General features: G+C 43.7%; 2 protein-coding genes across 6 annotated transcripts; one reads left to right on the forward strand and one right to left on the reverse strand.

The window, feature by feature from the left end:
- Positions 1-1522: 1522 nt before the first annotated feature.
- LOC106648410 lies at positions 1523-13382 on the forward strand. 3 transcript variants are annotated; one of them, XM_014365302.2, is made up of 17 exons: positions 1523-2936; positions 3079-3212; positions 3527-3556; positions 4053-4457; positions 4671-5127; positions 6244-6575; positions 6669-7103; positions 7216-7537; positions 7607-8098; positions 8169-8482; positions 8572-9095; positions 9171-9390; positions 9468-9872; positions 9954-10175; positions 10246-10369; positions 10606-10680; positions 11008-13382. In XM_014365302.2, the coding sequence occupies exons 1-17, from the start codon at positions 2777-2779 to the stop codon at positions 11523-11525; spliced, it is 5169 nt and encodes a 1722-aa protein (XP_014220788.1). In that variant the 5' UTR covers positions 1523-2776; the 3' UTR covers positions 11526-13382. The 3 variants fall into 3 exon arrangements, with proteins under 3 accessions (XP_014220788.1, XP_014220790.1, XP_014220789.1); XM_014365304.2 differs by lacking the exon at positions 10606-10680; XM_014365303.2 differs by lacking the exon at positions 3527-3556.
- A 199-nt stretch (positions 13383-13581) lies between these two features.
- LOC106648277 (ER lumen protein-retaining receptor 3-like) lies at positions 13582-17556 on the reverse strand. 3 transcript variants are annotated; one of them, XM_014365032.2, is made up of 4 exons: positions 17141-17556; positions 15626-15815; positions 14604-15213; positions 13582-14285 (listed from the first exon to the last, which is right to left on the reverse strand). In XM_014365032.2, the coding sequence occupies exons 1-4, from the start codon at positions 17229-17231 to the stop codon at positions 14235-14237; spliced, it is 942 nt and encodes a 313-aa protein (XP_014220518.1). In that variant the 5' UTR covers positions 17232-17556; the 3' UTR covers positions 13582-14234. The 3 variants fall into 3 exon arrangements, with proteins under 3 accessions (XP_014220518.1, XP_014220520.1, XP_014220519.1); XM_014365034.2 differs by having other exon boundaries at positions 14578-15213; XM_014365033.2 differs by having other exon boundaries at positions 14559-15213.
- Between the last annotated feature and the right edge of the window lie 518 nt (positions 17557-18074).

The following is an 18074-nucleotide window of genomic DNA, read 5'->3' on the forward strand; positions in this document are numbered from 1 at the left end:
AATTCAGCAGCAGCTTATCGATCGCTCGGCATCGCGATCGATCGAGCAGTTTTGATTAACAGCTGTCAGAAATTGAGCACTAATCGCTCGCCAAACGCATCTCTTTCTCTTTTACGATCTGTTGAAAACAAAATAGGAAAATGCTGTTATTGTATCCCCCGAGCTTGATGCGCGCATCGATGTTTACTGCACTATGAACAGATAACGGGACCACATCGGGCTACCTACCCGTAACTTAATAAGCTCTCTATGTCCGCTCTATCGGACCAACGGTTAACGTAACTTTTTTATTCTTGCGTTGAGAATAATATTATAAATAGCGACGGGCTATAGCAAAATAAATAAAAAAAATTAACGGTGCGCGCGAGCGAATACTTGTGTTTTTCGAAAAATTCATATTCATTATTCGCGTGATTCAGATGTCGAGCAATTACAACTTACAACAAAAGCCGCAGAGAATTAACGAGCTCAACACGAGAGCAAAGGCTCGTATGCAACAAAGAAACGCGTTCACGCGGCCTGTCGACGACGATCTGTCAAGGCTGTTTAATTATGTACACACAAATGGCGGGGGCCGTTCCTCCCCGATGAATCATACCAATTTCGAGATTTGGAAATTTCTGCGAAAAAAATAATACATCGCGATTCAAACGAATCCAAAGAGTATTACGTTTCTAATGCCTTCCCGTGGGCCAAGCTGTCGAGAAGTTAAACGCGATCGTGCGAATTGCCATGCGACGATTCGCGAGAGCCTCGAAAACGAAAAATGAGAGGAAAAAATGAAGAAGAAGGCGCATCGAAAATAGCCGGTGGCCGCTTTGCAGCGAAGCTCGCCCACTTAAATAACTTTTTTTACATAACAACGGAAACGCAGTCGCATCTTGTGTGCCCATGCGAAATTTGTCCCGCGATTCGGAAATCGGGACGCGCGCGCGCCAATCTTCCTTACCGACTCGGTTTAAAAGGCCGCTATTATTGCTGCATGTTAGCAAAGTCGGAGCAGGCTGCAGCTGCCGCAGCTTGGAAAAGCGTGTGCACCGTGCAAGCGTCGCATGTTCACGCAGCTTCTCGCTAAAAGCACTCAAGTCGCGGCTTCTGACGCGCGCTCAAAATTCGATCGGCTCGATACCGTATCGCAAATAGGTCTATACGCTTTCGTGCCTGTATAATAGCACTTAGTCACGAGTGTCAAAGCTTTCGGCGAGTGTCTCCGCTCGCGCGCACTCGATACATATATTTGGACAGCGAAAAAGCTTACGAGAGTCGATTATTTCTCGGAAATCGCGGCGATATTCGCGAGCGCGGAGGCCCACTTGTTACGGTAAGCCAGCCAACTCCATGTATAGGTATATAGTCGGCGGCGGCGCGGCCGATAGAGGAAAGAAGAGGACAGACGTAGATTGCGGCTACCCCGCCTCGCGCTCGAGCTACTCTGCTCCGCGCAGTCCGCGTGCTGTTTTATGATGCTTATCCCCCCTCCAGCGAGCCAGAGTCGAAGTTAGCGGCCGAGAGATGAGTCATACTCGAGCCGCCGTGCCTAGCGGCCGCCGATTATTCGCCCAAGCCAGACAAGGACGGCTACGTTCATCTGCTGCTGTTTTGCGAACATAACACCAGCAGCAGCAGCCGTGGCGGCGGCGAGCGCACACATAGCGAGCGATACTTATAACTTATACACAAGACACGGACGGCAAAGAGACAGCAAAAAAGTTATCGCGACACAAGAGAGAGAAGAGAGTGAGAGAGAGAACGAGAGAGACCGCCCTGTGCTGCTGCTCTGTGACTTTTGCGACTGCTGCAGCCAGGCAAGAAGAGCAGCGCACACGGACGACGAAAAACACAGCGTTTACATTTTATTTTTAAAATACGCCTCCGACCCGAGTGCGAGGACTGCGGGGAGTCATACGTCGCGTATTCGTCGCGCGAGCGGACTCGATAGTACTTTGTACGCTCGGTGCAGTCAGTGTTTGCCAAAAAGAACAATCGCGAGTGCAGCCGAGAAGGAGCAAGAAAAAGTGGAGTTGCGTTTATAATGTACAAAGAAGACGGTGCATTGTAGGCTTGCAGCGCGATTCGCGAGTGCCTCCGCGAGTATATAATACATAGCGCGGCTACTCGCGCACACACCAGCAAGTGTATATCTACATGTTGTTAGTTATAATACGCAATCCGCGAAGGAAAGGCCAGCAGCAGCAGCACGCCAACTGCTCGGCAGCAACTCCTCGGCAGCGCGCCGCGGAGGAGGAAAGAGAGCGTGAAGTGTATTAACGAGGAGAGAGTGCAGAATTGCTAAGCTCATAGCCATGCACTCGAGCTGCGAGCTGCTCGGCCAGATATATTATTGCTGCTTTAGAGAAACCTAAGCCTGATGTTCTCGCGCTTCGATACGTTGAATATCAAAAAGTCCGCAAGAAGAGCGTTTGTTCATACGTGAGTGCGCGCTTGATTGTGTGAGACAGTGCGACAGACGAGTGCTTTTTTTCGTCTGTTTTTTTTTCGCTCCTCGTCGTGCCATTGCTGCATTCGCGCGAAACGACACATACGATACTCGACCAAGAGCCGCAGATCGTGATATGCTCCAAGCGGCTGCAGCTGCAGTGCGGAAAACGATGACGAGGAGCTGCTCGTGTAGCGGCACAACGACGACAACGACTGCGACCAACATAGCGACAGACTTCAGCGAGAGCTCCGAGACGGGGATGAAGATGATGACACAGCAGCACAATAATAACCGATGTTCTGCTGACGATTGTGTCGTTGGTCAATTCTTGCAGCTATGACTGGCCTAGCCTTTTTCGGCCTGGCCGTCGTGCCTAGCCTGATTATCAACAGGCTCAATTGCTGCTCCGGTTTTGGATTAGTTTTGCTACTTCTGCAACTATTTGCTAGTTGTCAAGCTAATCCATTGCCAAGCAATTTCCACCATGCCTCCCTTGGTAAGCTTGTTTCTTTCATTGTGCTTTTTAAATTCAGAAATCAATGACACATTTTTATTGTAATGTCATTAAGCAATACAATTGTTAGTTTCAATGATGCATGTTTTATCTCAAGAGTGTTATTTAACATCAATTAATTTAGGTGCTAATGTGCCAAGCGAGCATTGGGAAACCAGTTGGCTTATGTATGGCATAAGTTTGCTGGGGATCACAACGACAACTTTTACTCTGGTTGGCTGCTTATGCTGTCGTCGTAAACGACCAAAAGGGTTTAAGGTACATTATTATTACTTAAAATTTATAAATTACCTTCTAAAGTAAATAAGCCACACTGATAAGTATCAAATGTGCCATATTATTAGGATATTTGAAGTAACGCTCAAAAGTATCAATTCACTTAAATTCTTCTTGCAAGCCTGATACTAGGTGTATTATTATTTAAATTACAAATAAGTATGGCAATTATTTGTTACAATGTTAGAGAATTGTAAGATTTGCAAGCCAGTATCGCTATTATACTTTTTTAATCAAACAATCAATTTACACGAGTAAAAATGCACAATATTTTTTTGTTTTTTGCTCACCAACAGGAGAATTCTGAAGGAAGTGTAAATAATAAGGTAAAAATTGAATGTCGAGCAAAACAAAATTTGCTAATGCTGCATCACTTAAATTTTAATTTTCTAATTTCATTGGCTCTATATTGGTTGAAAAATTATAACTGTTTTAGTTGAATGTGATATTTAAAGCTTCTTAGTGTGTCTAAACCCATATGTTTTATTGCTGCCTCATGTATATAAAAATAAAAAAAACCCAACTTTGCATATACATTTAGAGCAACACTTATTTATATTAATTTTATATTTGAGCATATTATTTGTTTTCCTCACCTCTACAAAACCGTTAGATTCTGTCAAGCTGTTGTCGCTATATTTACGAATCTACATGTATATTCGTTAGTGAATTCTAAAAATATATGTTCAGCACCGTTTCTTTATTTTTTACAAACGTCGAAACTAATAACTTTAACAACTATTCTTATCGATCGATGTGCTTTTTTCTTTTTCTACCTTTTTCACCAAAAACAAAACGAACCAACGCAAAAACGTCCGGCAGGAATTCAAGGATGCTTGCACGATCGAGAACGACGCGTCTCTGCCGCAGATGCAGGGCCTCGAGCTGCAGGTACCGATCAGCACGAGCCTCAACGAGTGCGTGCAGTTCGAGCCGATCGCCGTGGAGCGCATCGTGCCCGAGTCGCTGCTCGGCAACAGCAGCATCAGCCACAGCGGCCTGACCCCGTCGCCGAGGCCCAAGCCGCCCGCGGCGCTGCAGCAGCAGGACAACACCGACTGCGACAGCGAGTCCGACGCCTCGACCCTCAAGGACTCGTGCCACGAGTGGTTCCAAAAGACCGATCTGCACGTGCCGCGCGACAAGCTCAAGTACCTGCGAGAAATCGGCCACGGATGGTTCGGCAAGGTCGTCGAGGGCTGCGCCGACATTCAAGCGCTTCATCAGGTATGCGCGCACACACTCGTTGGTTTATTGACTCGGAAATATATATATCTATAAGCAGCGTGTCGGTTACGTGAACGCCGCCGCGTGTGTGTTATCGTCGTCGCTATACGAGCGATGATTCATCGAGCGCCACTCGCGATTACAGATGATATCAGCAATGCGCAGATGTGCAAGCAGTCAATAACGCGCCAACCGTTTGTACGCTTTTTGCAGAACAAGTCGCCAGTCGTCGGCGGTGCAGTCAACAACTTGGGCAGCAACGTCGTGGTGCGCATCCTGACGGAGGAGGCGACGGCGCGCGAGAAGGCCTGGTTCCTCGGCGAGGCCACGCCGTACTTCAAGCTGCGCCATCGCAACATCCTGTCGCTGTTCGGCTCCTGCCTCGAGTCCGATCCGTATCTGCTGCTGTTCGAGGCCTGCCCGCTGGGCGACCTCAAGGGCTTCCTGCGCACCAACCGAGACCTGCAGTCGCGCCAGGCCCTCGTCAACGAGAACATGCCGACGAGGATCGCCATCGAGGTGGCGGCGGGTCTGCGCCACATGCACGAGCACGGCCTGACCCATACCGATCTCGCCTCGAGGAACTGCCTCGTCGCCTCGGACCTGTCCATCAAAGTCGGCGATTACGGGCTCGGCGTGGAAAAATATCCTGCCGATTATTACGTGCTCGGTGAGTCATCGGTGCTTTTGTTGACGCAATTAGACGAGGCGCGCGCGCTTCTATCGATCGGAGCGCGTGCTTGAATTTTCATCGTTACAATTAAACGCACACATGCGGGGTACGTCGCCGCCACGATATTAGTTTGTAGGCTCGACTGACAGAATCTCGCTCCGTCTCTCTCTCGCCCGATGTGTGACTAATAGTTTTACTCAAATTTCTATATATATCTTTTATCATCGAGAGCCTTGTGTTACCGCGTCGCGAGCATGAGTATTTTTCTGTTTTACTTCGACTTCCGTTCATGTGTGCGTCTAGTGCTTACAACGGGTATTAGTAAGCGTTCATTATATTCATCGGCTGTGTGAAATTTCTATTGGCATTGTACACGCGTTGTGCATCATCGTTTTTTAAATTAACCAAATGAATTTTTCTACCTGAATAATCGGATAGAGGCAGTGAATGTGTACATATACATGTATGTAACACGTGCTCCGATGCATGTACGCGGGATTAAACACACGCTCGTTATAATAGAATCCGAAGAAAGTGAACGTTATGATTGCTATAATCAAACGTTGAATCAGCATATATTTTTTCTTCGTTCGTTTCCGCACGCATACACTCATTTATGCACACATGTATACATTGTTATTATTCATGTATCTGATGTAGATGCCAACTTTTCCAAGTAAGTTCATGGATATAGAATCTATAGATATGTTTCGAAGCAGCAAAAAAACACGATCTTTTTTTTTTATTTTAAATAATGTTCGCGTACAACGGATAAAAGTCGAAGGAAAGGAGTAGCAAGGGGGCCGGCTAAGCGGATCTTATCCATTTCAAAATTTCATCGAGCAAGAAATTAACAAAGCAGAACCCATCGAGTGTATAGCGGGAAAAAAATTAACCAATCGGAACTGTTGCGCTTTGAATTTACCTGGAAGCACTTTTACTCACTTCCTTTATTTTTTTATTTTTTAAATTGTGCGTGCTAATTCTTCCTTTACACATCGAACGCGTAAATTCGCTACCACTGGATGACTAATTTTCTTCGTTCCTTTTATTTACACACTTTTTTTATTTCAAACGCAGCTTTATTCATGCATTGGTAATTATTTGTCACAGGCGACAGAGCACTGCCGATACGCTGGACGGCGCCCGAGACAATCGAGTGCACGGAGACGACAGTGCAGACGCGTGAGATCACTGTGAGAGCCAACGTGTGGAGCTACGCGGTGCTACTTTGGGAAATAGCTCGCTGGGGAGAGCGGCCTTACGACGACTTGGGCGACGAAAAAGTCATAGAATCGCTGCTTTCGTCGTCGCGCACTCCGGCGGACAAATTGGCGACGGCTCGCACGCTGCTCGACAACTGCCAGGGCTGCGCCAGCAATCTGATCGAGGCGATCGATGCCTGCCTCGTGCTCGAGCCCGAAAAGCGGCTTCCTCTCGAACGCGTAAGTTTACATCAACTGCGCTCTACATGTTTGTCTGAATTTTTTTATTTTCACGGTCACAGTTGCTTACCTATTACTTAATATTTTTTCTAGGTGAGACACGTACTTTTGCGGGAACAGCTCGAATCGGAAAGCTCGGACTTCGAGCAGCGTTGGGAAACTTTGCGGCCAAACACAGCACCGCAGACGCCTTTCCATCAGCAGCTCCAACAGCAGCAACAGCAACCGCGAAGTGCCAGTTTACAGAATCTACGAGGTAGTCTAGATTCCGAGCAGTGGCCGAGCTTCACGCAGACGCTTACGTCGTTCCGTTTGGGTCCCGAAGAACCAGTGAAAAATGTGCCACGCTCTTTGAGATTGCCCTTCCGTGAATCTGACTCCGAAACCGAGGAAGAAAGTTGGCGTGGTCGTGTCGAGCGCGGCGCTTACACCGAAAAAGTCAAGCAAAAGAGCAAATCTGTTGCCGATCTCATGGTTCTCGTCCATATTGAACCAGAATCCGATGCCGATCTATCGCTTGGACCTCAGGTTAGTTGGAGTTAAAAGTCTCTTACAATTGATGTTACCCAAACTGATGTTTATCTTTCGCTGTTACAAACGTAATTTCATTATATCTTATTTTATCGCAATTACTCAACAGATATCTATGTCGGACAAGGCATCATTATGTAAAAAAAGATTGCCGGTTACTGGCAGTGACGGTGACTTACCTAGTGCTGTGTTCCACGATCAGTTCGATTGGGCGCTAAAAAAACTTCGAGACCCGTTGTCTATAGGCAACAGTTTGCGTGTGCCTCGATCGTTGATATCTGCAGATCGACCCAAGTTACTCACTCTCACAACAGACCATGGTCAAACGCCGATTCTTCGATTAGCAGTCGATTCAAAAGACGAAAATATTGCCCACGAAGTTACAGAAGAAACTAGTACCGTCCAAGCTTCAAACATGTCTTCTTCACCTAGTAAGCCAACCAACTAATCAAATTTTCACATTTTTTTATACTCATTAAATCCAATTTTCTTCTCAACAGACGTCCTATCCCCAACAGCACATGTTTTAACGTTATTCCCTAAAGATGATACAAATCAGTCCTTACTGCGCTATAACGACGAAGCTTCTGAAACTCCTGCCTCTGGGGGTGCTATCGCTGAGCCTGCACCTTTATCGGATATTGAAAAATCACAATCTACGCTAGCTGATATTACTGAGCCGAGCGAAGATGATGTTCCACCACATTTAGCGAAAAACATTCAAGTGACAGATTTGGACGAAGAAAGTGACGCAGAGCAAACAGTTGTAGTAAACAAACCCAGAGTGCAAGAGGACAATAATACATGGAACGAGGCACTCACTACGGCTTTGGAACAAAAAACCGTGGCTCCGAGCGCTTCCATTACAACAACTCCGACGCACAAAAATGAAGCAACGAACGAAGAGACAATAACTCCGTCGCCTCAATCTCGAGCAGAATATTCCGCTGAAGACGTCGAGGATGAGTTTTCGAACGCCGAGGATCTTCCTGGTAAAATTGTTTTCTGGATTTAAAATAAAATTATTCTCGAAATTTGTATGTTAATTCGAAAATATTACAGGTTTGTCAAAGCATCAACTACCAATGGATGAAGAAGACGACCGAAAGCGCATGTCAACACCAGACGATGAACGAAGTTCGGATTCGGGCTTCCGTGATAAAGAGTCATGCGAAGAGGAAGAGAGTCCTTTGCCCGGTCCCTTGCCTAAACTCGATAGTGTTTCCCAACCTGACAATGCTGAGGAAGAGCAACTTCGTATATTACTCGAGCTCGATACGATACTCGATGCCGAGTGTTACGGTACTCTTGGCGAATCACTTGAACAGAATCAGCAACAGCAGCAACAGATGCTTGATAAATCAGCAAGCTTAGAGGTAACAGTTTTTTTATTTTATCTGCCATTAGTTTGAAGTCTGACTCAACAAAATCTCATAATCGATTATGATGTGATTCACTCATACAGATATCTTCAAATTCATCAAAGAATCTATCGGATAAGCCAGATATTGAAACAGAAACTGAGAGCTCTGACACAGTACAGTCATCGAGTGAGGCCACGGTCATTACTGAGCGCGAAAACATTCAAATTGACAAGTCCGCAAGCGATGATACGAACGTCAGTTGCTGCGTTCTTCTAGATTCGCAGCCAATATTAGATTCCGATTCTACGTCTGGAGGTGCTGGTGCGGCCAATACGGGCAGCGACGAAATCAATAATACTCAGGCTAATCTCGAAGATGAGGATAGTTCTACCATGTCAATGCGTAGTGATAACTCCTACGTTTCATTTGCTATGGATGAGGAGTTTGTCGCTGCTATTAGAAACGAGTTGAGGGAAAAACTCCCTCAAGCTCAAACAAGCATCGTTGAACAACAGGATCCGCGCGATGATGATGATCCATCACTTGTCGGCGATGTAGACAATAGAAACTGGGACGACGAAGATGAACTTGGTGATCGTAGTGGTACTATAGATATATCCATTAGGTACGTATTATTCAAATGATTAAATATTCGTATTTTGATCGATCTATTTATTGAACGTTTCTCAATGTTTTTAAGGTATAACTCTTTCGGAACACCTCTTAGTCCGATAATGGAAGAACGTGAAAATTCAAATAATTCTGACTCCACGAATAATAAAGATGAGTCGCAAGATGCTTCGACTGCATCTAAAGGTAATGGTAGTTCAATATCAGAGGACGACGTACTCCTTATCGATACACAAACGAATCGAGCCACGCTTGTGGAAGGTGTACCGGCATTAGCTCACGATACGGAGGTAATTTATAATTATCCATTTATAAAAAAATCTCATTTAACAAATTCTTTAAAAATTTGTAAATATATACTTTTTAGGAACTATCCAACTGTAACGATAGGGAGAATACAGAATCTCATCCACAAGTGACTCCTCAGCACCAAAGATTCGGCGGAATAGTGTCCGGTTTATGTACAGGGGCACCTATGCCCAGTCCCGAAGAAGAAGGAAACTTGTGGCATACAAATCATCAGCTAAATAATTTATCGACTCAATTGGAGGACAATCTCATGTCGACAAGTTTTGCTAGTGAAAATTGGGATAGCGAGGACGATGAGCCAGGCAGCGAAAGTTTGGCAAACGATCCGGACCACACGCGTGACGATAACGATGACGACGATGATGATGATGACGACGACGACGAAGGAGAAGATGGTCCGATGGACGAAGAAGATGAAGAAAAAGATGACAATAGTTCAAGTTCAGGAGAATTCGTATGGATGGTAAAAAATTTGTTCATAAATTAGTTTGAACTTTTAAATATATTATTACAAGTTTTATTATTCCCTGTAAATATTTTCTAGGAGTTTAATCAGAGGGAGGGAAATGAACACGACAGTCCGTCAGTAAAAAAATCAACAAGGGATGATGATGCCACTAATGACATGGAAGAAGATTCCGAAAGTGACGGAGATGAAGAAGACGAAGAGGATGAAGAGGAAGAATTTACTCCGTCAGCATGGGATGCAACTTTAGCTCCTCATCGTTCGGCATTAAGATCGCCCGATAAATCTCAAAGAACAGGGGTAAATAGTTGTTGCAGTTGAAAATTCTTTTACTATCCATAACATTACATGATATTTTTGTTTTCCACAGGATCAGAAGAAGAGTGTTTGGTTTAAAAAGCAACGGTATCATTGTGTTTACGAGTATCCTAAAGAAACGCCGCCAATGGAAAACAGTCCGGCTGTACCTTACTGGGAGGCTACTTCATACTCAGGTTTGTCTTTAAAATTATCCTTCACCCCGCCATGGTTATTGTTCCACGCGTTCAAGAATGAACATACATTATTTTTCGTTATTTATTTTTATTGAAACAACCAAATTTCTACCATGGTTCTTTCCATGCGACAAACTAAAATGTAGCGACCGTGATGAAGTTTGATCAGTGGGGTCTCAACGCACTAGTTTATGATTTCTTTTACGTTTCGTTAATTATTTTACTTTTTTACGTAGACTGGGAAGAACTGATCAATAACATGGATAGATTGAATTTCCAACCGATGGATTATTTTGAATCTAGCAATACCCGTAAGTTTTAATAGTGGTATTGAAGCGCTATAAAAACTCTTATGGAAAAGTTTCCTTCAATGAACCAGTGAAAAGACGATCAATTTTTCGTTTTTTCCATAAGAGTGTCTGTACACCAAAAAAGCTATTTTCTCTATTATGCTATAGTGGCGTAAGGGAACTTCTAGGCTCACAACTTTTTAGCTACCTTATTGCAATTATATAAAATAATCACGCTTTCTTCAGAACACCTAGCAATCGTATTTATTCCTTCTCTCAAAGATCCCTTACGCAAATAATGACCAATTTTCATTCATGAATAATAATTGGTATCTCTTGAACTCACAGGTGCAGGCGCAGAGGAGGAATTCTTTGTTAGCAGTTCAAACCGTCCCTTCCAGTTTCAGCCAAAATTTGCCAGCCAATTTTTCCCAGGTGCTAGTGGTTCGTCGCAAGATAAAAATTCGACGCAAGAGCAACAGCAGCAGCAGCAACAACAGACACCAAGACCCGAAGAATCGCCATTTACAAGCGATAGACAACAATTGGGTGAGCTGAGACACACGCGAGATCGTCTGACGCTGAACTTCGGTTTAGCCAATGGCAATCGCATATTACCATTGTGCAACCCAGTAAGGCACCATCACGCTCTTTTCAATGACGACGAGGAAGAAGAGGAAAATGGCAACGAGGTTACCAAAACAACAACGATAACAGAGCAACCGCAGCAACAACCGTCGACTGAAAACTCGGCGATAATACAAACTTCCGTGAAAACGTCGCCGTCCGACGGGCCCGCGTTACCCAGCGCAGCCAGCCTCCAAGAGTCCAAAAGTAACAGTCGTGATGACCTCCAATCCGATTAGTTATTAACCTTTGTAAATGCGAGCGAGACTTACGTATAAAAAGTCATTTGTGATGTTTTCGTAGTTTTTCTTCACTTTCAAGGTTTTTAGTTTTTTTCCCGTTTGGAAAAAATGTAATAATGTCTAAAAAAGTGAGATAATTAATAGGACGGGTGAAAAGCCAACTCATTTGTACGAAGCTTCGAGAGTTTATAGAATTTTTAATACTACGATGTACGATATAGAGTAGATTATGATGTAGCGTGTGATAATTGAATGTTGTGTAACGCGTGTGATTTTACATAGTCTAGGGAAAAATTTATGTTATCATGTGTCAAAAATGTTTATTTTCTGTACTATATTTTGTTTTTTTTTTAATAACACATAAATGTTTTAGTTTTGTTGTTTCTGATTGATGGCCAACGTTTACCAAATGTATCGTTTCAGGGCCGTAATACGTATTCGTAGGTATTTTTCAACTTAAATATTTTAAAGGTATAACGTTATTTATATATATCGTGATATAATCCATATCTGTTTGGTTTTTGATTTTTTGCTTCGTTTTATTAACTATGTTTGATAGTTAACCAAATTTTCGAGGCGAAAAATCAAAAGCAATCAACAAACATAATACAGTGTGTTCCTATGGTTAGGAGCTTTTTGTAATATTAATTAACGACCGTAGAATTTATTCAGTATCTCGTACTTTTCAACCAGCGAAACGCTTCGTGTGAAAAATGTTGGAATGAGATGAAAAAAAAAACCAGCAAACGTTGTCAAAGCAAAATGTCTAGAAATAAAAAGAATATCTCTGATCGGCCAAAGTCCGTCCGGAAGAATCTCTGCGGATTCCTTTTTTGTATATAGTGGAACGCGATTCAACATAAAACGAGAATCGAATCAGTCCACGTGGTGATAAAAATCAAATTTAGAAATCATGTCACTTCGAATAATTTAATTCTATAGAATTTGTAAATATAAAAATAGTGTAATGCATACCTCCTTTTACCACATAGCAGTTCATCATGATTGCACTATTGTAAGAAAAAGTTGGTAGTGCCTGAAGCATTGAATCCAGTATCATAATGCGATCGGATAATAATATCATTCGTTGTTGTAACAATCGTGCGAAATTCGCCACGTATACTCATCCGGTGTTTTGTTAATTAATATATCGATTCATTGAGCATATATATTTCGTATACATTTACATAGCTCTCTACTATATTATCTATTATTATTATTACTTATTATTACATTATTACTATTATTAAAGTTGTAATCATTACTAAGAATCCTATTATCTGCATAATAGGAATCTCGCGATGAAAAAGGAAAAAAATGTATAGCCTAACGATCAGTCTTCAACTAGGACGTTGTTTTATTCGTACATCGATGTGAAATCTTGTTCATATACTTTAGTAAAACACTTGAGTTTTTTATATTATGCCGAGCGTAGCGCGTTGGGTTCTAATTTATAAAAAATTATATGTATAATCATGATGACGGAGACGGGTCCATCAATCTTGTATATTCGCAATATTTGCGAGAATTAAAAGGAAAGAAAATCAAGAAAATTAATTAATTAGAATTTCGTGTATCAACTTGATTTCATTTAAATAATGGGCCTAGTTAGAAAACACGAATACCAAGATATTTTTGTTTTAATTTTGAACAAGACTATAATTTTAATGAGACTTCATCGTCATCAATAATTCAAAGATTACGAAAGTTACCGTATTAATTACTTTTTTAACGATTGTATCTGTATCAATACGATCTATTCTAGTACTCACCGCAATCATTATTCGTCATCATAAAAGTCTATAGCATACTATTTGATTGTAGGACAATTAATATATTGTTATACATAAATTACTTGCAGTTTTTTGTCACTTACCTTTTGACTTTCCTAAAATTCAATCAATCCAATCACGTTCTTTTCGTTTAAAAATTTCATGTAAGTATATTTTTGGCTGTTGATGATGCTAACAAAATCGCTCGATGGTAAGTTTACCACAGTTTACGTCAGATATATATGGTATACAATTAATATTGGAATAATACGATTAAAATATCTTGTAGTAAAAATGTTATTTAAAAAATATTTAAAATTCTACATACAAAACACTTGTAAATATCTTAAATTCGAGAAAATATTTTTACAAGCTAGTGAATAGTGTAGTATTACATACATGTAGACGTGAGAAAGCATGTATCATGTATGTGCAGTACTTGGTGAATAATTTTTGTCAGTAATCGAAAAAAAGAACGAAAGCCATTTTAAAGTCGTGGCACGCCTAATTATGACAAGATTGAAAAAAAAGTTGTTCTTTTTTTACGAATTTGCAATAGCAATACGAGTGCATTATGAGTGTTATTAAAGATTAAAAAAAAAAAACACGGATAAAATCGATTTAAAAATAAAACTAATTTTTGGCTATCACAATATTCTAGGCAACAGGGGTATTTTTACGTATCACTGCTCCATAAACGCATTCACTCACACGCATATACAATATAACACATAAACAGTCGCACACGCACTATGGACAAACGTCGTCGGTATGGCTTGAAGATATTTTTCATTGATAAATTCTAACGTTAATCAGTTCAATGACCAATCCACTCGTAGCGTAGAAAATACTTGTTGCGCCGCCTCGGATCTCTTGGGATGTTATTTCATACTTGGCTGCTGCGGAGTCGCGGCGCGCTGCAATTCGCAACGATTTAATGTCTCGCTGCTCTCAGCTCTTTAGACGACGCCATGAGTAAGGTGGCCTGCAGAAAAAAAACAAGAACGGGCAATTTTAGATCTAACTTGCTTGGCATTTAATTTAATTTTTTTTATTGTCGTAAAACTATAATGATGCATTGATGAAATGCGACGTCGCAATATGTTTAAGCGTGTGCACGAGTCTCTTTCCGCTCAAGCGGCTAATTCGATTTGAATTAGAAATATGTCAAAGCAATGGTATATGACGCTCAACAAGCACGTTAAAATGAGACGCAATTAGATAGCCTTGTGCGTTGTTGTTGTGTTTTTTTGTCAACCTTTCATCGATGCACGTACTATCTGGTTGGTAGATTATCCTCTACCTTCTCGTCGGAATCGCTGCCTCGGTCCTTGGCTAATTGCTCGAGTCGGAGCTTGTAGGAGCGATGATGATGCGACGTAGCCGCGGTCTGCGCCGCAGTTTCGTCGAAACTCGTGACTCGGTCCGTACCGACGGTCGCATCTGCCGCGGCGCCGATCGTGGCTGGATCGCGCGTGGTCGAATTGGCCGCTTGGCTCGAGCCGTCGGCATTGGCGTTGCAGCTCGTGTCCTGCACACGCTGCTGGCGCTGCTGCTGCTCGACGTCGGCCAAGCTCCTCTTGGCCTTGAGTATCGGCAAGTTGCGCGCGAAAAAGTCGCAGTAGAAGAGGAGCTGGACGATGCCGCTCGAGACGGCGATTCGGTCGACTTGGCTGAGCTTGACGTAGACGTAGAGCCAGTGGCTGATGTAGCAGCCCAAGTGCAGACCGAGACAGGCCACGTAGGAGACGACGACGGCCTCGACCTGCTTGCGCTTGGAGACGAGGTAGACCTGGGGCACGATCGCGACCGATTGCAGGAACAGGCCGAACGTCTGGAGCACGGCTACGGTCTCGAAGCGCTCGCTCAAGAAAAGGCTGAAGACGGCGCACGGCAGCATGAGCAGCTCCATTCTGTAAACATTGCAAACGCCGTTAACGAGCGCATTTAGTGATGCGCGCAGCAACGGCCACGCTCGAGAGAGTGCATTTCTAATGAATTTGAAAAATAAACTCGCGTCGTTTACACAACTCGCGCTGCGCATCGTCGTCGTAATATAATATAAAAGACGCGTTCAACGACCTTGGCCGCGCGTTCATAAAATATTTATGGGGTTGTCTCGACGCAGGTGCGCGCATCTACGCGTGCAACATGATAAACAATAAATACGATCGTAACGAGCGTTCAGCCGCGTGTGTTATATCTCGAGTATCCGCTAATAGGCGCGTGCGAACGTTAATTAACGCACGGCGATACTATAGTTGAATGTAGACGAGAGAAGTGCAGCGCGCGTGCTGTATATCAAACGATTCGAGGCTCGCTCACCTGAAGGCGTCGAACTTGCGCTCGCGGGTCCTCCGGAACAGGAGGTAAATGGTGAGCACCGTGAGGTAGGAAGCGAGCACGTAAACGATCTTCAGTATGGTGTGGTAGACCGAGACGTGCGTCACCGTCAGATCCGTGAAACGCGCCGTGAATGCTAGCGCCTGCAGCAGCTGCGTTTTCCCGCTTATTCCTGCAAGCACAGATCGGTAGCAATATAATACATATATAATACATTTACACACATTAAATACGTGCAGCGTGTAACAATCGTATTCGATTCACGGCACGCGTTCGTATCGTTCATTAGCATGTAGCATGTATATTTGTAAAAATTACCGATCGGCGACATCTGCGTGCTCTGCCGATCACGTATCGTTCCTTTTTTTCTTCTATTTTTCCTTCTTCTTCTTCTTCTTTTTTTTTACATAATCGCCGCAATAAAAGACAATAAGATACGCGTCGCGTTCGCATCGGCATCATAGTGTACAGTACACTATAAAACTACTGCGAGAGTTGGCGTGCAGTGCGTTCGAGATTTCATGGTCAAAATAGCTCTTTTAATACAGTAGTAAATACGCGGCGCATTACAAATTCTCGACGTCCCATCAAGGATTCGCTTCTATGCTTACGTGCCTACATTATAAATCAAACTTTTACGCACGATATACCGTAGACAAGGGATCGCAATTACCCTCGATGTATCGTGCCTAGACTTTTTCTCTCTCGTTGAATTTGTTATTTCAGAGAACAATACGCGAAATGCCACTTTGGTTTTTCATCGCGTGCCGCTCTTACAGTGGATATAGGCTGTGGACTGCACGCACGATATTTTGCAACAATGACGGATATTATTAGTGACCGATCGCGCGGCTCGCGTCCACACGCACAACCTAGCTAGTCGATATAATTTTCCACGCGAGATGCGACTCGCGAAGCTTTTCCATCCGCAAAAGGGACACCTGTCAATCGTTATGAGTTCTCTAACGCGAGTTATAACTGTTTCCGGCAGCCCATGCGGACTGATTTACTCGCAGTCCACTCGATTCGGCCGCTTTTTAAGACTTTCGCGGAACTCGAAATATTTATGACACAGTACACGGTAAATATAGCTGTGGGAGCCTAAAAACCCGATCGAGTGTAAAGCTGTAACAGAAAAATAGCTCTACTTAGGCAGGAGCTCTTTCTTTCGTTATTAGGTTAACGAAGCAACTCTCCACGACGACCACTTGCATGCAGTCGCGGCGATGCATCGAGCCCAAGTGGCGCGGCGCAGGCCTCGCGTCGTTCGCCCCCATCGCGAGCAACGCATGACGGGTATACAGCTCCTTCGAGTCACGATACATTTTCGCTACTTACACGCTCCAATAAACAAATTAGCGATGGGAGCCGCGATAAGAGTCGAGCGACGTGATCGTAAAAAGACTCGACTCGTTACACGATATATCAACGGCGAATTGGGCTGCGCACGTGAGCCAAGTATATTTTTGTAATAAACAACAAACGCATGAGACTCACCGGCGCAGTTCTTGGTGAGCCAGAGCTTGGCCAGCAGTATGATCATTCCCACTAGGAGAATGTAGTCCCCCAACACCTGCATGATATCCATCTTGGCGTCTCTCTTTAAATGTCACGCACGCACACACGCACTCACACATAGACTCGATCACGAGTCGATTGCGAATTTTCTTATTCACAGCACCGATTCATCGAGCGATCTCAGTAGCAGCAGCAGCACGACTACTACTCGTGGGTGTGGATCATGGCGATATATAATATGTATCAGAGCGCGTGTCGAGCCAACATAATGGCACGTACGACGCCGATGCTGTATGCGCGATGGAACAACAGACGTCGGCAGAGGCTGACGTTGAACTGATCTCGCTCCGAAACGTACGCTATTGTACACGGTGCATGTGCACCCGACGCCGAGTCGCTCCTGCGAATATTACATGCCGTGCCGTGTGTGCGAGCCTAGATGTTCGCGGCATATGTCGGAGCTCGCAGGATCCCCCACCTCTGCTCGGCTCCGTTTCCATCTCTCTCTCTCGTTCTCTCGATTCTCCAAGAGAGACTTGAAATATCGCAATAACTGATACCTACGTGTGAGCGTGTGCGTACATTATGGGTGTGTTTGTAAGCCTCGCTTATGCCCCGGCACGTATGAATAGAAACTTTAGCGAGCCAAATAAATGTCTGCGTGCGGATGAAATCGTCAGGAAATCGGCACAGCTTCGAGCTTATCTCCCAAGACTCCGGCCGGCGCGCGCGCGCACTATTACGATGCTGCCGGCTGCTTTATTTTCTGCTTTCGAGATACATTCTCATGGTCGTCGTCTTTCACGCACCGATGGCTTTGCGACATTTTTGAGAGAAAACAATTCGAAATTAAGAACAAATAAAGCTTCTTTCATCGATATAAATTCATGCGCGATAATTGGCCTCTACGAGA

Source organism: Trichogramma pretiosum, unplaced genomic scaffold (assembly GCF_000599845.2).
Source record: "Trichogramma pretiosum strain Unisexual culture from Peru unplaced genomic scaffold, Tpre_2.0 scaffold24, whole genome shotgun sequence".
NCBI classification, from domain to species: Eukaryota; Metazoa; Arthropoda; class Insecta; order Hymenoptera; family Trichogrammatidae; genus Trichogramma; species Trichogramma pretiosum.

Coding starts and splice junctions, on each gene's coding strand:
- LOC106648277 (XM_014365032.2), bottom strand. CDS start 17,231: ATGGATATCATGCAGGTGTTGGGGGACTACATTCTCCTAGTGGGAATG. Junction 15,214..15,625: donor CGCAAGTTCGACGCCTTCAG/GTGAGCGAGCCT, acceptor CAATGTTTACAG/AATGGAGCTGCTCATGCTGC. Junction 14,286..14,603: donor GCAGCGATTCCGACGAGAAG/GTAGAGGATAAT, acceptor TTTTTTCTGCAG/GCCACCTTACTCATGGCGTC.
- LOC106648410 (XM_014365302.2), top strand. CDS start 2,777: ATGACTGGCCTAGCCTTTTTCGGCCTGGCCGTCGTGCCTAGCCTGATT. Junction 8,099..8,168: donor GAACGCCGAGGATCTTCCTG/GTAAAATTGTTT, acceptor AAAATATTACAG/GTTTGTCAAAGCATCAACTA. Junction 8,483..8,571: donor ATAAATCAGCAAGCTTAGAG/GTAACAGTTTTT, acceptor TCACTCATACAG/ATATCTTCAAATTCATCAAA.